The sequence below is a fragment of the Muntiacus reevesi genome, chromosome 4, assembly GCF_963930625.1.
Source record: "Muntiacus reevesi chromosome 4, mMunRee1.1, whole genome shotgun sequence".
NCBI classification, from domain to species: Eukaryota; Metazoa; Chordata; class Mammalia; order Artiodactyla; family Cervidae; genus Muntiacus; species Muntiacus reevesi.
Window position 1 is genome coordinate 115,480,011 of NC_089252.1, and position 13,602 is coordinate 115,493,612.

A 13,602-nucleotide genomic window follows, 5' to 3' on the forward strand; every position below is an offset into this window, starting at 1 on the left:
GGCGGGGCTGCCTGTCTGCCCCGGCCCTGGGGGGCCGAGTCTGCTGGGCTGTCCTGCCCCAGAGGGCAGCGCTCCGGCCTCTGGTGTGCCCCAGGGGGCCGCGTCCCACCCCGTGTGCCCCGCGGGTGCCAGGGTACTCTTGGAGAACTCCTGCCCTGCTCAGGGTGCCCCTGGCCCGGGGGGTCGACTGGTCGGCGGGAAGGAGGTGGGGGGCAGGCAGGTGTCGCTCAGCGGGCACTGTCCTGGGTGGCTCCGGGGCTGGGACCCTGGGCGGGGCTCGCGGGTGAAGCTCACCCTTCACCCCGTGTCCTGAGCAGCCCCAGCGATGCCTTCCCATATTTGGCATACTCCTGGTGTCACCTCCGTGCAATCACTCCCAGGGTAGGGACTCTGGTCCCAGTGGGCAGATGGGGAAGCTGAGGGTCAGAGGGGCCCTCGGCTGCCCCCGAGACCCACAGTGACCGAGGCGGGATTGGCACCCAGATCTCTTTTATAGCAGAGCTTCCTTGACCATGCTTCTGAGGGCCCAGGAACTTAGGCTCTCGCCTCCCCCCACCCTGCCCCCGACATTGCAGATGGCAGAGTTACCCCCAGATAATAATAATAATGCAAATAATATTAGTAGCTGACAGCGGTTGAGATCGTACCCTGTGCCAGATTCTTTTCAGCGCTGTCTCTGCGTTTTCTCATGGCATCCTCACACCGCTGTGCATTCAGGACTATTAATCTCCCCATTTTACAGTTGGGGAAACCGAGGCATGGAGGTGTTAAGTGACTTGTCCGGGGCTACGGCTGGGATTTCACCCGCTGTGATCTGCCCTCGCCCCCTCCTGGCAGCTCCACGCCTCTCTTGGCTTGGGCACGTCTGTCTTCTTGACATCGGGCCCAAGAAGTGGGGGTCACTTCGTCCTGCAGTGGTCAGAGCCAGAAGGGCGGCGGTGCCCTGAAGCCCTCACCTGGGGCAACGTGGAGGAGACGTCTCCCCCCTCTTCTCAGTACTGTGGTCTCTGCCCTGGACCCGCCTGACCCCAGGCTCCTCACTGGCCTCCTGGGCCTCCCCTCTCCCACCCCCTCCATGCTGCTGTGGGAGGGTTTTTTTTTTTTTCTTTTGCTAATACTCAGATGTGATCACAGCTTCTTATCCTGGCATCCAAGGCCTTTCATGATCTCCCTGGCTTTTTCCTCTCTGAATGTCTTCCTTGACACCCCCTCCCTTACGCCTGCGGACCCCACCGTGGTCTCCTCTCCAGGTCACATCGCTTCACGATCACCCCCGTCTCACTTGGTGTAGGCACTCAGGCTTCTTCTTAAAAGCAAGAGTTCAACATACGGCTTCAGGCACAGTGCGATCCAGGTGCTCAGCTAACATGGTTAGGGCCCCAGGTCTCTGCCTCTTCTCTGCCTCCTTTGGGGCAGGCTTTACTTCCAGGCAGACTCCTCTCCTTGATGTGCCCAGGGGACCCCTAGTGCCTTTGAGGCTAAGGATATTTCCAGCAAACGCCCCAGGGCTGGTTCCCATCAACCCGGCTTGGATCACGTGACCACCCACTGGGCCTCAGGCCACATGCCCTCTCTGGAGCCTGGGGCCAAGGGCGGCCAACAGGTGGCCAGTCCGTGCACCCTCGGCATTTCTCGGAGCGGGCTGCAGGGAGAGCCAGGCTGGCGCTTGGGGCCTGTAGGGCGCAGTGCCCAGGGCCCTTTCTCCTCCCCGTGGACTCTGCCAGCTCCAGTCCTTTCTCAGGCCCATGCCCTGCTGCTGCCGTCTCGGTGCTGGGCGCCTTGTTCACCCCACGAACCCCGAGCTCTGCAGGAAGGGGTGTGTCCCGGACTGGGGCGTGCAGTAGGCTTGAAAGCAGATTTGGGCAGGAAGCCCCACGCCCCACAGTGGCCACGCTCCTCTGACTGCCGGCCGGCCACAAAGTGGGCTTTGTCCCGGCTGGGAGGCTCAGACAGGGTGCGTGTGTGTCGGGTGGTGGGAGGGTCCCTCTGCCACGGCCTGAGCTGCCCACTTCTCCGGGGGGGCCCCTCACCAGAACCACCTGGATCCTCGGGCAGGCCTGACCTGCTTCTCAGCGGGACCGTGGCCGTGGGGGGTACCGCAGGCCCCAGACCGTGGAGGCCGAGGCCTCCAGACCCAGGGAGACCTGGGTTTGCCTTCTGCCCCTGCCTCTTCCTGATTCCATGACCTTGGACAGCTCACTCCACCTCTTTGATCCCCATTCATCTAATCTGTAAGTGGGAATTGCGTTTCAAATGATTTACTGAGCATTTACTGTGTGCCAGACTCTCTGTGCTGGAAATAGCAGTGAGCAGATAAACAAAAAACTAGCCCCCCAGGGCTGACATCATAGTGGGCTGGGGCAGATAGTAAAGATCACTAAGTTAAAAGGGAAAAAAAAAAAGTGAGGTCTGTTAGGGAAAGATGACCATGGGAAGTGCCGGAGGGGTGCGGGATTCAGGTGTAAATTCAAACAAGCCGCTTGGGGAAGATGAGAAGGTAAAAATTCCACAAGTTCCTGAAGGAGGTGAGGAAGGGGGCTTTGTGGATGTTGGGGAAGAAGCATTCTGGGGAGAGGGAACAGCCAGTGCAAAGGCCCTGGGGTGCTCTGGAAGCTGGGTATGGGACAACCATTGCATGGAGTGGAGCTGGCCCAGGACAGAGCTTTAGCAGGTGAGGTCAGGGAGGTCCAGGTCGGTCAGTTGTGGGGAGCTATTTTGCTTTGATTCTCTGCTGGGTGAGCTGAGTCTTCACTGCTCCTATTGATGACCTGGTCTGGGGGTCATGCACTCTGACATGGTGGGCTTCAGAGGGACGTGGGACAGCACAGATCCAGGAGGCCACGGCCTCTCTTGAGCCTGTGCTCAACCCCACATGATGCCGGGGTCATCGCGGTCCCCTAGAGGGGGGCACGAGCCAGAAGGTGGGCTCAGGGTCCAGTGCTGGGGACCCCGCACGCCCTGTGGAAGGGAGATTGCGGGGCTGGCACCCTCTCTGGTCATGTCCAGCCTGTGGGTGCCCGAGCCCTAAGGTGGGGCTCTTGGGGGCGGGCGCTGCCTCCCCAGGCACCCCTCTTCTGGAGTCTGTTGCCCTCGTGTTTGGCGGGAGAAGGCAGAGCTGGTGATTAAGGATGTGATCTGCTGGGGGCCAGAAGGACCAATTCCAGTCTGTCCTCTGCAGCTTCCCGGCTGAGTGGTCCCTCTGGGCTTCGGTCCCCTTGTGTGTAGAAGGGGATGCTTGCGAGCTCGGAGGAGTTAAACACATCAGTGCCCGTCAAGAGCTTGGAGCCGGCCAGGCACCGGGCTGATCAGCTCAGGTTTCCTTCGTTAGGTGCTTTATTATTTTTTTTTCCTCAGTCCTTGGCTCCAAGTGAAACAGGTGTCTGCTTTTTAAATCTATTCATAAATTTCTTTTTGTTTCCCTTAAAAACATGCGCTGAACAGAGCAAGGGTCACCGTGGCTGAGTCAGTGATCTCTCCACGGCTTCTGGGGAGCCCTGTGAGCTGTGGGGGTTGGAGCTGTTGCTCTGAGGTCAGCCTGCAGCTGGCTCTGACGCTCCTCCATCTGGCTGTCTGCCCTGGTCCAGCCCGCCAGGGTCAGAGGGTGATCACTCGGTGGGTCAGGAGTGCCCCAAGGAGCCGAGGCTGCTTCCAGGAGGGCCACAGGCATCACCCCCGAGTTGAGTACCCCCAGGACCGTCATGGAGCAAGGGGAGGAGGCAGGAGCGGCCCATGGCTAAGCAACCTAGGAGCTTTGTGACCTTAGGCAGTTCCCGTAACCTCTCTGTGCCCTTGTTTCCTCATTGATGGCGTAGGAATGATCATGGCATCCACCCACCTGTGGATATGTGCTCAGACATTCAGTTGTGTCCAACTCTGCGACCCCGTGGACCGTAGCCCACCAGGCCCCTCTGTCCATGGGATTCTCCAGGCGAAGATACTGGAGTGGGGTGCTATTCCCTTCTCCAGGGGATCTTCCCGACCCAGGGATCGAACTCGCGTCTCTTAGGTCTCAGGCATTGGCAGGCAGATTCTTTATTACAAAGGCCACTTGGGAAGCCCCACATGAGGATAAAGTGGTAATAAGTTACAGCGTCTTAGACGACGTTCGGCCTGAGTTCCAATCCTGGCCCTGCCCCTTACTGTGGGAAGTCACCTAAGCTGTCGTGCCTCAGCCCACCCCCCCATCTGTAAAATGGGAATAGTGATTATCCCACCTCAGAAGGTGATGAGGATACAAGAGATAAAACTTGTGAAGCCGCTAGCACCACACTGGCCCTTAATCAGTAGGAACTGTTACCGTTATTAACAGGAAAATCTTTCTAATGAGGTGAGTGGAAGGGCCAGGGAGAGAACTTAGCACGCGTCCTGGCTCGGGTACCGCATAACCTCACGGATCCCTCCCACCAGCCCGCGAGGTGGGCTCCACCACTGTGCCAAGACTTGGAGAGGAGAAGCGACACGCTCCAGACCCCTTAGCCAGTCGGCAGCAAGTTGAGGCTCCGGACTCCATCCTTTGCATCGAGCCGGCAAAGCCTTCCGAGGTGGGGCCAACCCGGCCAGGTTCGGCAGATCACTTGGCAGGGTGCAAGCGGCAGTGGGTGACTGTGTGCGCTGCCGTGGTTGGACCCAGAGATGACCGGGGGCCCCCCTTCTCTCCACCGGCACTCAGGCCGGGCTGGCCCTGCTGGTGGCTTGCAGTCAAGGCCCAAACTGAACCTCCCCCGGGGATCTTGATTTCCCAGTGGCCCCTCTCAGATGCCGAGCGCGCCCTCCTCGAGGCCTGCAGAGCCAGAGGTCAGCCACGCCCCATCCACAGCCCCCCTGCCCAGCCCCAAGCAGGGCCCCAGCCCCTCTTCCGCTTATAGGCGGGACCCTGGCAAGGGCAGCGTAGCCGGGGGCTGACTTCCTTTCCACTTTGTCAAAGCTCAATAGCTCCCTGGGGCCCCAGAGAAACGGAGATAATGAAGGCAAATTAGCACTGCTTTCAAGAGAAATGAAATAGAAAAGAAGCCCACCCACCCGGACTGCAGCCTGGGGCCTGGAGACCACGTGTAAGGTCTGTGCTCCGCAAGGCATCTCTCCCTCCTGCCCCCCACTTGCCCAGCCCGTTTGCTGGATGGGTTGGCATCACTGCGGAAATGAATTTCTCTCTGAAGCGAGTTCTTACAGGACAGATTGACTGAAGGCAAAAGCTCATAATTGCCCATTGCTGGAAGGAGGAGACAGGGAAAAAAAAAAAAAAAACACCCAGATAAAAATATCTCTGTTTTTTATGCACGTTTCCAGCTGAAAATTGGTGGGAAAGATGTTTTTGAAAAGCCTTCATCTCTAAGCATATAATTACCAGGTCCCAGAACAAAAAAGAGAGAGAGTCGAAGAGAGCAGGCGTGTTCTCTGAGGGAGCAGGACTGGGGTCTGAACCCTCAGAGGGTTTTCTATAAATAAAATAATTCCCTCAAATTCTCCTGCCTGCACTGGCTGGAGCCAGCGATGGGGGGAGACACCCCCATTTCACAGAGAAATAGAGACTCAGGTCACACGGTTAACTAGTAATTCTGGCCGTGTCTTGGTTTTTGCTGTAAATGCTGCCTCTTTCCCCCTGACCTGAGGATGTTTGTGAAAGTGGGGGACGGTCCCCTCCGAACTAGCATCAGTGTCCATTGTAGCCTTCCTTGTGGGTGCCTTTCTGAAAGTGGCGGGGGTCTTAGGTACCCAGAAGCCCCTTATCTGGCAGCCAGCTGTCCTGAGTGGCCTCAGCTCCCAAGAGAACTCATCAGGGCCACACCCTAAAATGCATGTGCCTTCCCTAAAGAAGAGCGGCTTGTGTCCTCGCTTGCTGCCTGCTGACCCTTTGTCCACACACAGTTGTATGTGTTTGCATCGCACGGCCAGACGCCTGAGAGTTAACCCAAAGCCAGCAGACGCCCCCCACCGCCAAGCCCCGTGGCCAGCCTCAGCCGTGACAAGCGTGCCATCACTGCCCGGTTTGGCACCGTGTCACTCACTGGAGCAGAATTTGAGTATCGGGATGAGGAAAGCGCAGAGAGGTAGTGTTGACGACTAACCACAGAGACACCCCAGGAAACGGAGCCTCTGCTTCAGCAGCATCTGCCTCAGAGTCAGCCTGAGCCCATTGCCCCTCCTCTGCACTCTTTGAGATGCTCCAGCTCTGAATTTGGCAAACTTGACTCTCTGCGTTCTTGTCCTTAGATCTTCTCCCCCTTCCCGTCTCCAGGCTCCCAAACTTGGAGCCAGCAAGCTCGATGAGAAGTGAAAGCGTTTGTCGCTCAGTCGTGTCCGACTCTTCGCGACCCCAGGGACTGTAGCCCCAGGCTCCTCTGTCCATGGGATTCTCCAGGCAAGAAGACGAGTGGGTTGCCCTGCCCTCCTCCCAGGAATCAAACCCGTGTCTCTAAAGTCTCCTGCATTAGGCAGGCGAGTTCTTTGCCACGAGCACCCCCTGGGAAGCAAGCTTACCTCAGGTCTTCCCTGGGCAGCCCAGGAGAGAAGGATTTTCCAGTGGCGGAATCTAATTTGCACGGAACAAGACATTTTAATTCCAGAATTGCCCACATTGAAATATCAGAGATGTTCACCGTCACACAGTTGATAGAACCCGGTGTTTTTAATTTGATTAGCTCAGAAACGTCTTGTTGCATCTAAATGAAGTGTGAATGAGGGAGCTGTAATAGGAGGCATTATACTTAATGGGGTGTTGCCTGAATCCGTGGCTGGGAATGTGAACACGGGGCCTGGGGTGGTGAGCAAAGCTGCCGGGGGCTGACTCCAGGGGCCCTGGAAACGACTCTGGGCTTAACTGCGGTTTGATTTGTTACTTCCCACCTTCTGGCAAAGCCACGGAAGCCTGTCCCCGGTCTAGAGAAACCGTTTCTCAATGGTTAGAGCTGTGGGTGGTGAAGGTTCTCAGGCTTGCTTAGTCCTGGGTTGAGCCCTGACCCCAGGCTGAACTTGACCCTGGCCCAGCCTGAGCTCCACCCCCGATCTAAACCTTTGATTCTCAATGAGGGGCGGAGTGGGGGTCGGGAGACAGCATTGCTCGCCTCGGGGACACGGGGGTGTCTAGTCATTTTTGGTTGTGGTGATGGCGTGGAGTGCTGCTTCCCTCTAGTGGTTGGAGGGCAGGGATGCTGCTAAACATGGTGCTTATAGCCCGCTAGGCTCCTCTGTCTATGGGGTTCTCCAGGCAAGGATGCTGGAGTGGGTTGCCATTCCCTTCCCCAGGGGATCTTCCTGACCCCGGGATTGAACCTGTGTTTCTTGTGTCTCCTGCACTGGCAGGCGGGCTCTTTAGCAAAAGCCTGGGGGGTGTACAGGTGCCTGGAGGTGGGGGGGAGGGGGGCCAGGGGCGGCGTGGGAGAGCCACCCCGCGTGAGGGTTTGCCAGTTGACCTGACCTAGCTCTGTCCAGGACTGGGAAGGGACTTGGAGAGGGAATGTGAAAAAAAAAAGAACCTGGTCCAGGGAGCTTGGAGCACGGGGTGGGGTGGAGAACGCAGCCAGGCGTCTCCTGGCTTTTTGCAGAAGCTGCCTTGGCCGAGGGCTGTGTGACTGCGGGCACGAGTCTTCCCTCTCTGAGCCTCAGCTTCCTTCTCTGCACGTGGAATGATGGCTGTAGAGATGGCAAATCGCTGCATGGCAGAGAACCGCCCAGACTGTGGTGGGCGCCCCAAAGCGTGATACTTGAGAGAGGAGATAGCGTTGCCCTTGCGGGGAGAAGCCATGAGGCTCCCCCAGCGTGTCCCAGGCGGGGCTGGGGGGAGGAAGGAGCCCCTCAGGGGCCGCATCCACGCAGCGGACGCGTGCCCGGGCAGGAGGGGTTTGCCTGATGGAAGTGACAGGGCAGCTCAGGGCCTTCCCTGTGTTTTCCGCCTGCAGACAATGGGCCTTACACCAAAGGAGGCAAGGACGCCGGAGGGGCTGACGGGGCCCTGGCGTGCCGCCGGCAGAGCATCCCAGGTAAACTGCCCCTCTGCTTCCCCTTTCTCTCTGGAGGCACAGAGAGCTCCGGGCAGGGGTCAGACCGCATCAGTCGTGTCTGATTCTTTGCTGCCCCCTGGACTGTACACCAGGTTCCCCTGTCCATCACCACCTCCCGGAGCTTGCTCAAACTCTTGTCCATTGAGTTGGTGATGCCATCCAACCATCTCATCCTCTGTCGTCCCCTTCTCCTCCTGCCTTCAATCTTTCCCAGCATCAGGGTCTTTTCCGATGAGGCGGCTCTGTGACCTTAGACTAGTCCCTCAGCCTCTCTGATCCGTAAAAAGGAGATGATTTCACCAGCATCACGCAGCCACGCGCACAGCTTACCCAGCATCCGTTTTATTTGTCCTGGAGCCGGAGGCTCAGAATATGCCCCACGCTGCCCGCTCACCCCCTCTCTGTTGGCAGAGGAGTTCCGAGGGGTCACCACGGTGGAGCTGACCAAGAAGGAGGGCAGCACGCTGGGCCTGACCATCTCGGGGGGCACCGACAAGGATGGGAAGCCCAGGGTCTCCAACCTGAGGCCTGGGGGACTTGCGGCCAGGTGAGAAGCCTGGGATTGGGGTGGGGGGCGTGGGTAGGAAGGGGGCCGGGCGGAGGGGAGGGAGGCCTGGGGCCTCGGCAGAGCAGTAAGAGCCGGGTGTCTCTGGAGGAAGGGCTGGAGGCCACTTCGTTCCCTTTGCTCCGGAGCCAACCCGACCACAGCGCCCCATGCTCACTGCTCACGGTGAGCCTTCTCACACGCAGAACCCTCTGCCCAGAAGGCCCCTTCCCTAGACATCCTCCTCCTCTTGTGTGTCTGACTCTGTGCGACCCCACGGACTGCAGCTCCTCTGTCCATGGCATTCTCCAGGCCAGAACACTGGAGTGGGTATCCTTTGCCTTCTCCAGGGCATCTTCCCAACCCGGGGATCAAACCCAGGTCTCCCACATTGCAGGTGGATTCTTCACCTGCTGAGTCTCAAGGGAAGCCCAAGAATACTGGAGTGGGTAGCCTATCCCTTTTCCAGGGGATCTTCCTGACCCAGGAATCAAACTGGGGTCTCTGCATTGCAGGCGGATTCAGGTCCATGAAACCTGGGAGTTAGCCTCTGTGTTACTGCCCCTCTGGGCCCAGGAAGAACTTTAAGTGATAGTAGGCGCAGACACTCTATAGAGCTGTAACTATGAGGGTGACACCCCACAGGAGGGAAAGCTGGCAGACCAGCATCGATTGGGGGGCGGTGGGGAGAAGGCCAGGCCCGGGCATCCCCCAGATCTCGGGTAGAATCCGCACTCTCCTACTCACCTGCCGAGTGACCCCGGACCCGGCCTGCCCTCTCTGAGCCTCAGTTTCCGCACCTGTAAAATGGGGCCGCAGAGACCACCAGGCTTCCGTGGGCGGGAGGATATGAACGCCAGTGTCTGTTACCCGGCGCGTGCTCTGGCCTCCTCTCTCCCAGGAGTGACCTGCTGAACGTGGGCGACTACATCCGGTCAGTCAACGGGATCCACTTGACCAGGCTCCGCCACGATGAGATCATCACCCTGCTCAAGAACGTGGGCGAGCGTGTGGTGCTGGAGGTGGAGTTTGAGCTGCCCCCGCCCGGTGGGTGCCCTTGGGCCGGGGACCTCCTCCCCGGCCTTGGTCGTGGGTGGACACGGCTGCCCCCTTGCCAGCACCTGGGTCGGGGGGCGGTGGGGCCGTGCCCCCTCGGGTGGGCAGGACCTAGAGGCTGGCCACCAACAGCCAGGCCGTTCCTGGGGCTCCGCCTGCAAATGCAGTGCACTGGCCCCAGGATGTGGCAGGCCCCTTATAACACCCTTACCGTCGTGCGTGCTACGTTTCCAGATGCTTCTCCCCTGGGGGAAGGTTTTAGGAATGACGCTGAGCGCATCAGTCCCTGCTCTTCCCATACCGTGCAGTGGCCTGGGGTGTTTTAGCGCAGCTCTGAATTTCCAGAGTTGGTCTCAAGTCTTCAAGTCAGACCAACTTTCTGGAATTGAGCTCGGGCCTCAGACTGCCAGCCCTGGACTCAAGCTGGAGTTCTGCTGCTGTCTCCGTGAGAGCCCGGGCCAGCCCGCTCCCCTCCCTAAGTGGAGGCCTGAGTGGGCTTCCGGGAGGACGGTGCCTCCAAGCCTCACCTGTCCTGCCCGTCCAGCGGGGTGGGGGGAGTTGGCCTTTCCTGCAGCGTCTGTGGCTGGCCACCCGCCTGCCCCGGAACAGACCCTGGGGACAGCTGCCAGCTGGGGGACGCGACTGAAGGACTCAGCAGGGTCTCCACTTCCCCCCAGCCCCCGAGAACAACCCGGGGATCGTTTCAAAGACAGTGGATGTCTCCCTCTACAAGGAGGGCAACAGCTTTGGCTTCGTCCTCAGAGGTCAGTGTAAGAGTCATCTTTGTGGTCAAGGGACGGGAGGGCTGACGCCAATTCTATGTGTTTGCTTTGCTCTGATGAATTATAATATATTTATATTTAAATTTAGATAAATAAATATATATTTAAATTTAAATAAACACATTTAAATTTAGATAAACAAGCACATATTTATGTGAACATATTTGTTGGAATAAATTCACATTTATATTTAAATAAATAAATATATATTTGTGTTTAAAGAAATTTATATTTATACTTAAATAAATTTATATATTTATATTTATGAAAATATTTATACTTTATAATTATATATGAATATATAAATTAAAATATATTTAAATATATTTATAAACATATGATTAATATATGTGTAATATTTATCTATATTATATTTATCTAATATAACTTATATTTTAAATATAGCTTGTATTTATATAATTATATATAAAATAATATGTTTATATTTATATATTTATTTGTATTTATATTTATATGTTTCGGAGAAGGACATGGCAACCCACTCCAGTACTCTTGCCTGGAAAGTCCCATGGATGGAGGAGCCTGGTGGGCTACAGTCCAAGGGGTCGCAAAGAGTCAGACATGACTGAGTGACATCACTTTCATTTTTCACTTTCATGCATTGGAGAAGGAAATGGCAACCCACTCCAGTGTTCTTGCCTGGAGAATCCCAGGGATGGTGGACCTGGTGGGCTGCCGTCTATGGGGTCGCACAGTCGGACACGACTGAAGCGACTTAGCAGCAGCAGCAGCAGCAGCATATTTATATGTTTATATAAATATATTTATATTTATATAATCTTCCTTCTGACCTTTAAGAACCCAGGATCATTAAATCAAATATTAAATGGAAAACTTGGCCAAGCAATAAAGTGTGCATGGTTGAGGACGTGAAAGGGAAAATTTGTAACAGAAAGTGAAGTTCGGAGCTGCCTAGCAACCAGGGAAAAAAGGGAAATCGGATGAGATCGCAGGAGAGGAAGCAAGCTGTTTAACAAGAGAGGACTTTGGTTCTGTTCCCTACTTTCCATTCCACCTCTGGGTGGGATTTCCAGTCCATGTCTCGTAGGAGGGGCAGTGAATCGCAGGGACAGAGTCCTGGAGCTGAGGTGGTGAAGGAAGCCTGCTTAAAGTCTGGGTCGGGGCCTCCGGGCACCAGGGAGCGGGTGGGTGGATGACTGCCGTCTCTTGTCAAATTCTGTCCAGGGGGTGCCCATGAAGACGGGCACAAGTCCCGCCCGCTTGTCCTGACCTACGTGAGGCCCGGCGGCCCTGCCGACAGGTGAGCCTGAGCTGGGGGCAGCTTGCAGCCTCGGCCTCCACCGCCCTCACCCAGCTCCCCGGGGATGGAGGCGGGGGGACATCGGGCAGGGTCTCCAAGGGGCAAGCTGAGGTCCAGACGGGGGACACCCCCGCCCAGCGTCACTCGGCAGCTTGTTGGTGGAGCCAGCCCTAAATCCCAAACGAGGGGGGCCCCGAGCTCTTTCTTCCCCAAGATCCTGCTGTCTCGGGGGCAGAGAGCTTCGGTGTGGTGTTCCCCTTCCCTGGCCTTCATTTTCCCATCTGTGGAATGGGCCCAGTGGGGCCCCGCAGAGATGATGCGAGGGATGTGGGGCTTGGTGGTGGGCGTCACTGTGGCCCTCAGCGACACAGCCTCCCCAGTCCAGGCTGCACTGCCGGCTGGCCCTGCCCGGGGCCTGCTCAGAAGCTCCAGGAGGAGAAGATGAGGGAGGAACACACCCAGCTCTCAGCTCCTGACCCCCGTGACCTCCCAAAGGGTGATTCCTGGCCATTTTAAGAAAAGCCTGGAATGGCCTTGTCAGAAATCTAAACCCGTCCTTGGGGCCTGTGACGAGCTATTCTTAGAACCACCCAGAATAGCCTTGGCCACCTGTTGGGGCAGGCATTCCAGAGCTGGGATACGACCCAGGCCGAGGCGAACCCCTTCAGGCCCCTCCCCTGGGACCCAGCTGAATTCCTTCCCAGGCACGTTTGTCACCAGGCCAGAGTCACTGCTGAGACCCAGGGAGGGGGCCCTGGGCGGGGGCCTGTGTGCAGACAGCTCCAAGCCTCCAGACGGCCCGCCCCTGGTGCTGGGCGGCCCTGGAGGGCTGGGACCCCGGTGAGGCCCTGGAGGTGACCTCAGAGGGCATCTCCAGCTCAGACGCAGGAGGGCTGACCCGGGACTGTGAATTTATTAAGCACTAGATGATGCTGGGAAAGACTGAAGGCGGGAGGAGAAGGGGACGACAGAGGATGAGCTGGTTGGATGGCATCACCGACTCAATGGACATGAGTTTGGGTGAACTCCGGGAGTTGGTGATGGACAGGGAGGCCTGGCGTGCTGCAGTCCATGAGGTCACAAAGAGTTGGACACGACTGAGCAACTGAACTGACCTGATGGAATTGGGGCGGGGGGGTGTCGTCGCTGACCTGACCTCCATCAGTTCTTCGGCTTCTTCCGCGTGCCCTCCCGCATCCGTTCTGCCCCGGGCTCCTTCCTCTGCTCCCTGCCCTCACTCTGTTCTCTCACTCGCTGGACGAGGCGGCGTGACCCGGCCCTTCCCCGCAGGGAGGGCTCCTTGAAGGTGGGGGACAGACTGCTCAGCGTTGACGGGATCCCGCTGCAGGGGGCCAGCCACGCCACGGCCCTGGCCACGCTGCGGCAGTGCAGCCACGAGGCGCTGTTCCAGGTGGAGTACGATGTGGCCATCCCGGGTGAGTTGGGGGCCTGAGGGCTCGGGGTGCAGGGCACGGAGTAGGGGGCACACACCCCCATCCCTGCAAGAGCTGTGTGACCCTGGCCCGGTCGCAGCCTCTCTGGGCCCCTCTGGGTGGTACACGCTCTGCCAGGCGCCGGGGATCCATCTGAGAACAACACAGATGAGGTCTCCGTTCCCATGGGGCTGACATTCTGGTGGGGAGAAATGGATCCTGGATGGGATAAGTCACGTACAGAGTGTATCAGAGGATTATAAGTGTGCAAAAAAAAAAATCACGGAGCGAGATGGGGCAGGCCGGGGGATGCCCCGTAACCTGCGGCCGTGCGGGTGAGGAAAAGTGAAGGTGGCTGGACCAGGGGCTGAGCAGGGGAGTAGAGAGGAGTTAGATCTGGGAAAGATGACAAAGGTCCGCTGGCCTGCTGTGCTGAGGTTTCGACACGTGGGTGGGGATGGGGGTAGAAAGAGCCGGGTTTTGTTTTCCAGCCACTGGGTGGGTGCGT

The 13,602-nt window shown here is 57.5% G+C and overlaps 1 protein-coding gene across 2 annotated transcripts in view; it reads left to right on the top strand.

The window, feature by feature from the left end:
- GRIP2 (glutamate receptor interacting protein 2) overlaps positions 1 to 13,602 on the top strand; it is a 60,048-nt gene that overhangs the window by 16,218 nt on the left and 30,228 nt on the right. For both annotated transcript variants that reach the window (XM_065933980.1, XM_065933981.1), the window contains exons 2-7: positions 7,896 to 7,976; positions 8,409 to 8,544; positions 9,443 to 9,588; positions 10,275 to 10,361; positions 11,586 to 11,661; positions 12,952 to 13,097. In XM_065933980.1, coding sequence (XP_065790052.1) covers positions 7,896 to 7,976; positions 8,409 to 8,544; positions 9,443 to 9,588; positions 10,275 to 10,361; positions 11,586 to 11,661; positions 12,952 to 13,097 — 672 coding nt within the window. The remainder of the gene's footprint in view (positions 1 to 7,895; positions 7,977 to 8,408; positions 8,545 to 9,442; positions 9,589 to 10,274; positions 10,362 to 11,585; positions 11,662 to 12,951; positions 13,098 to 13,602) is intronic.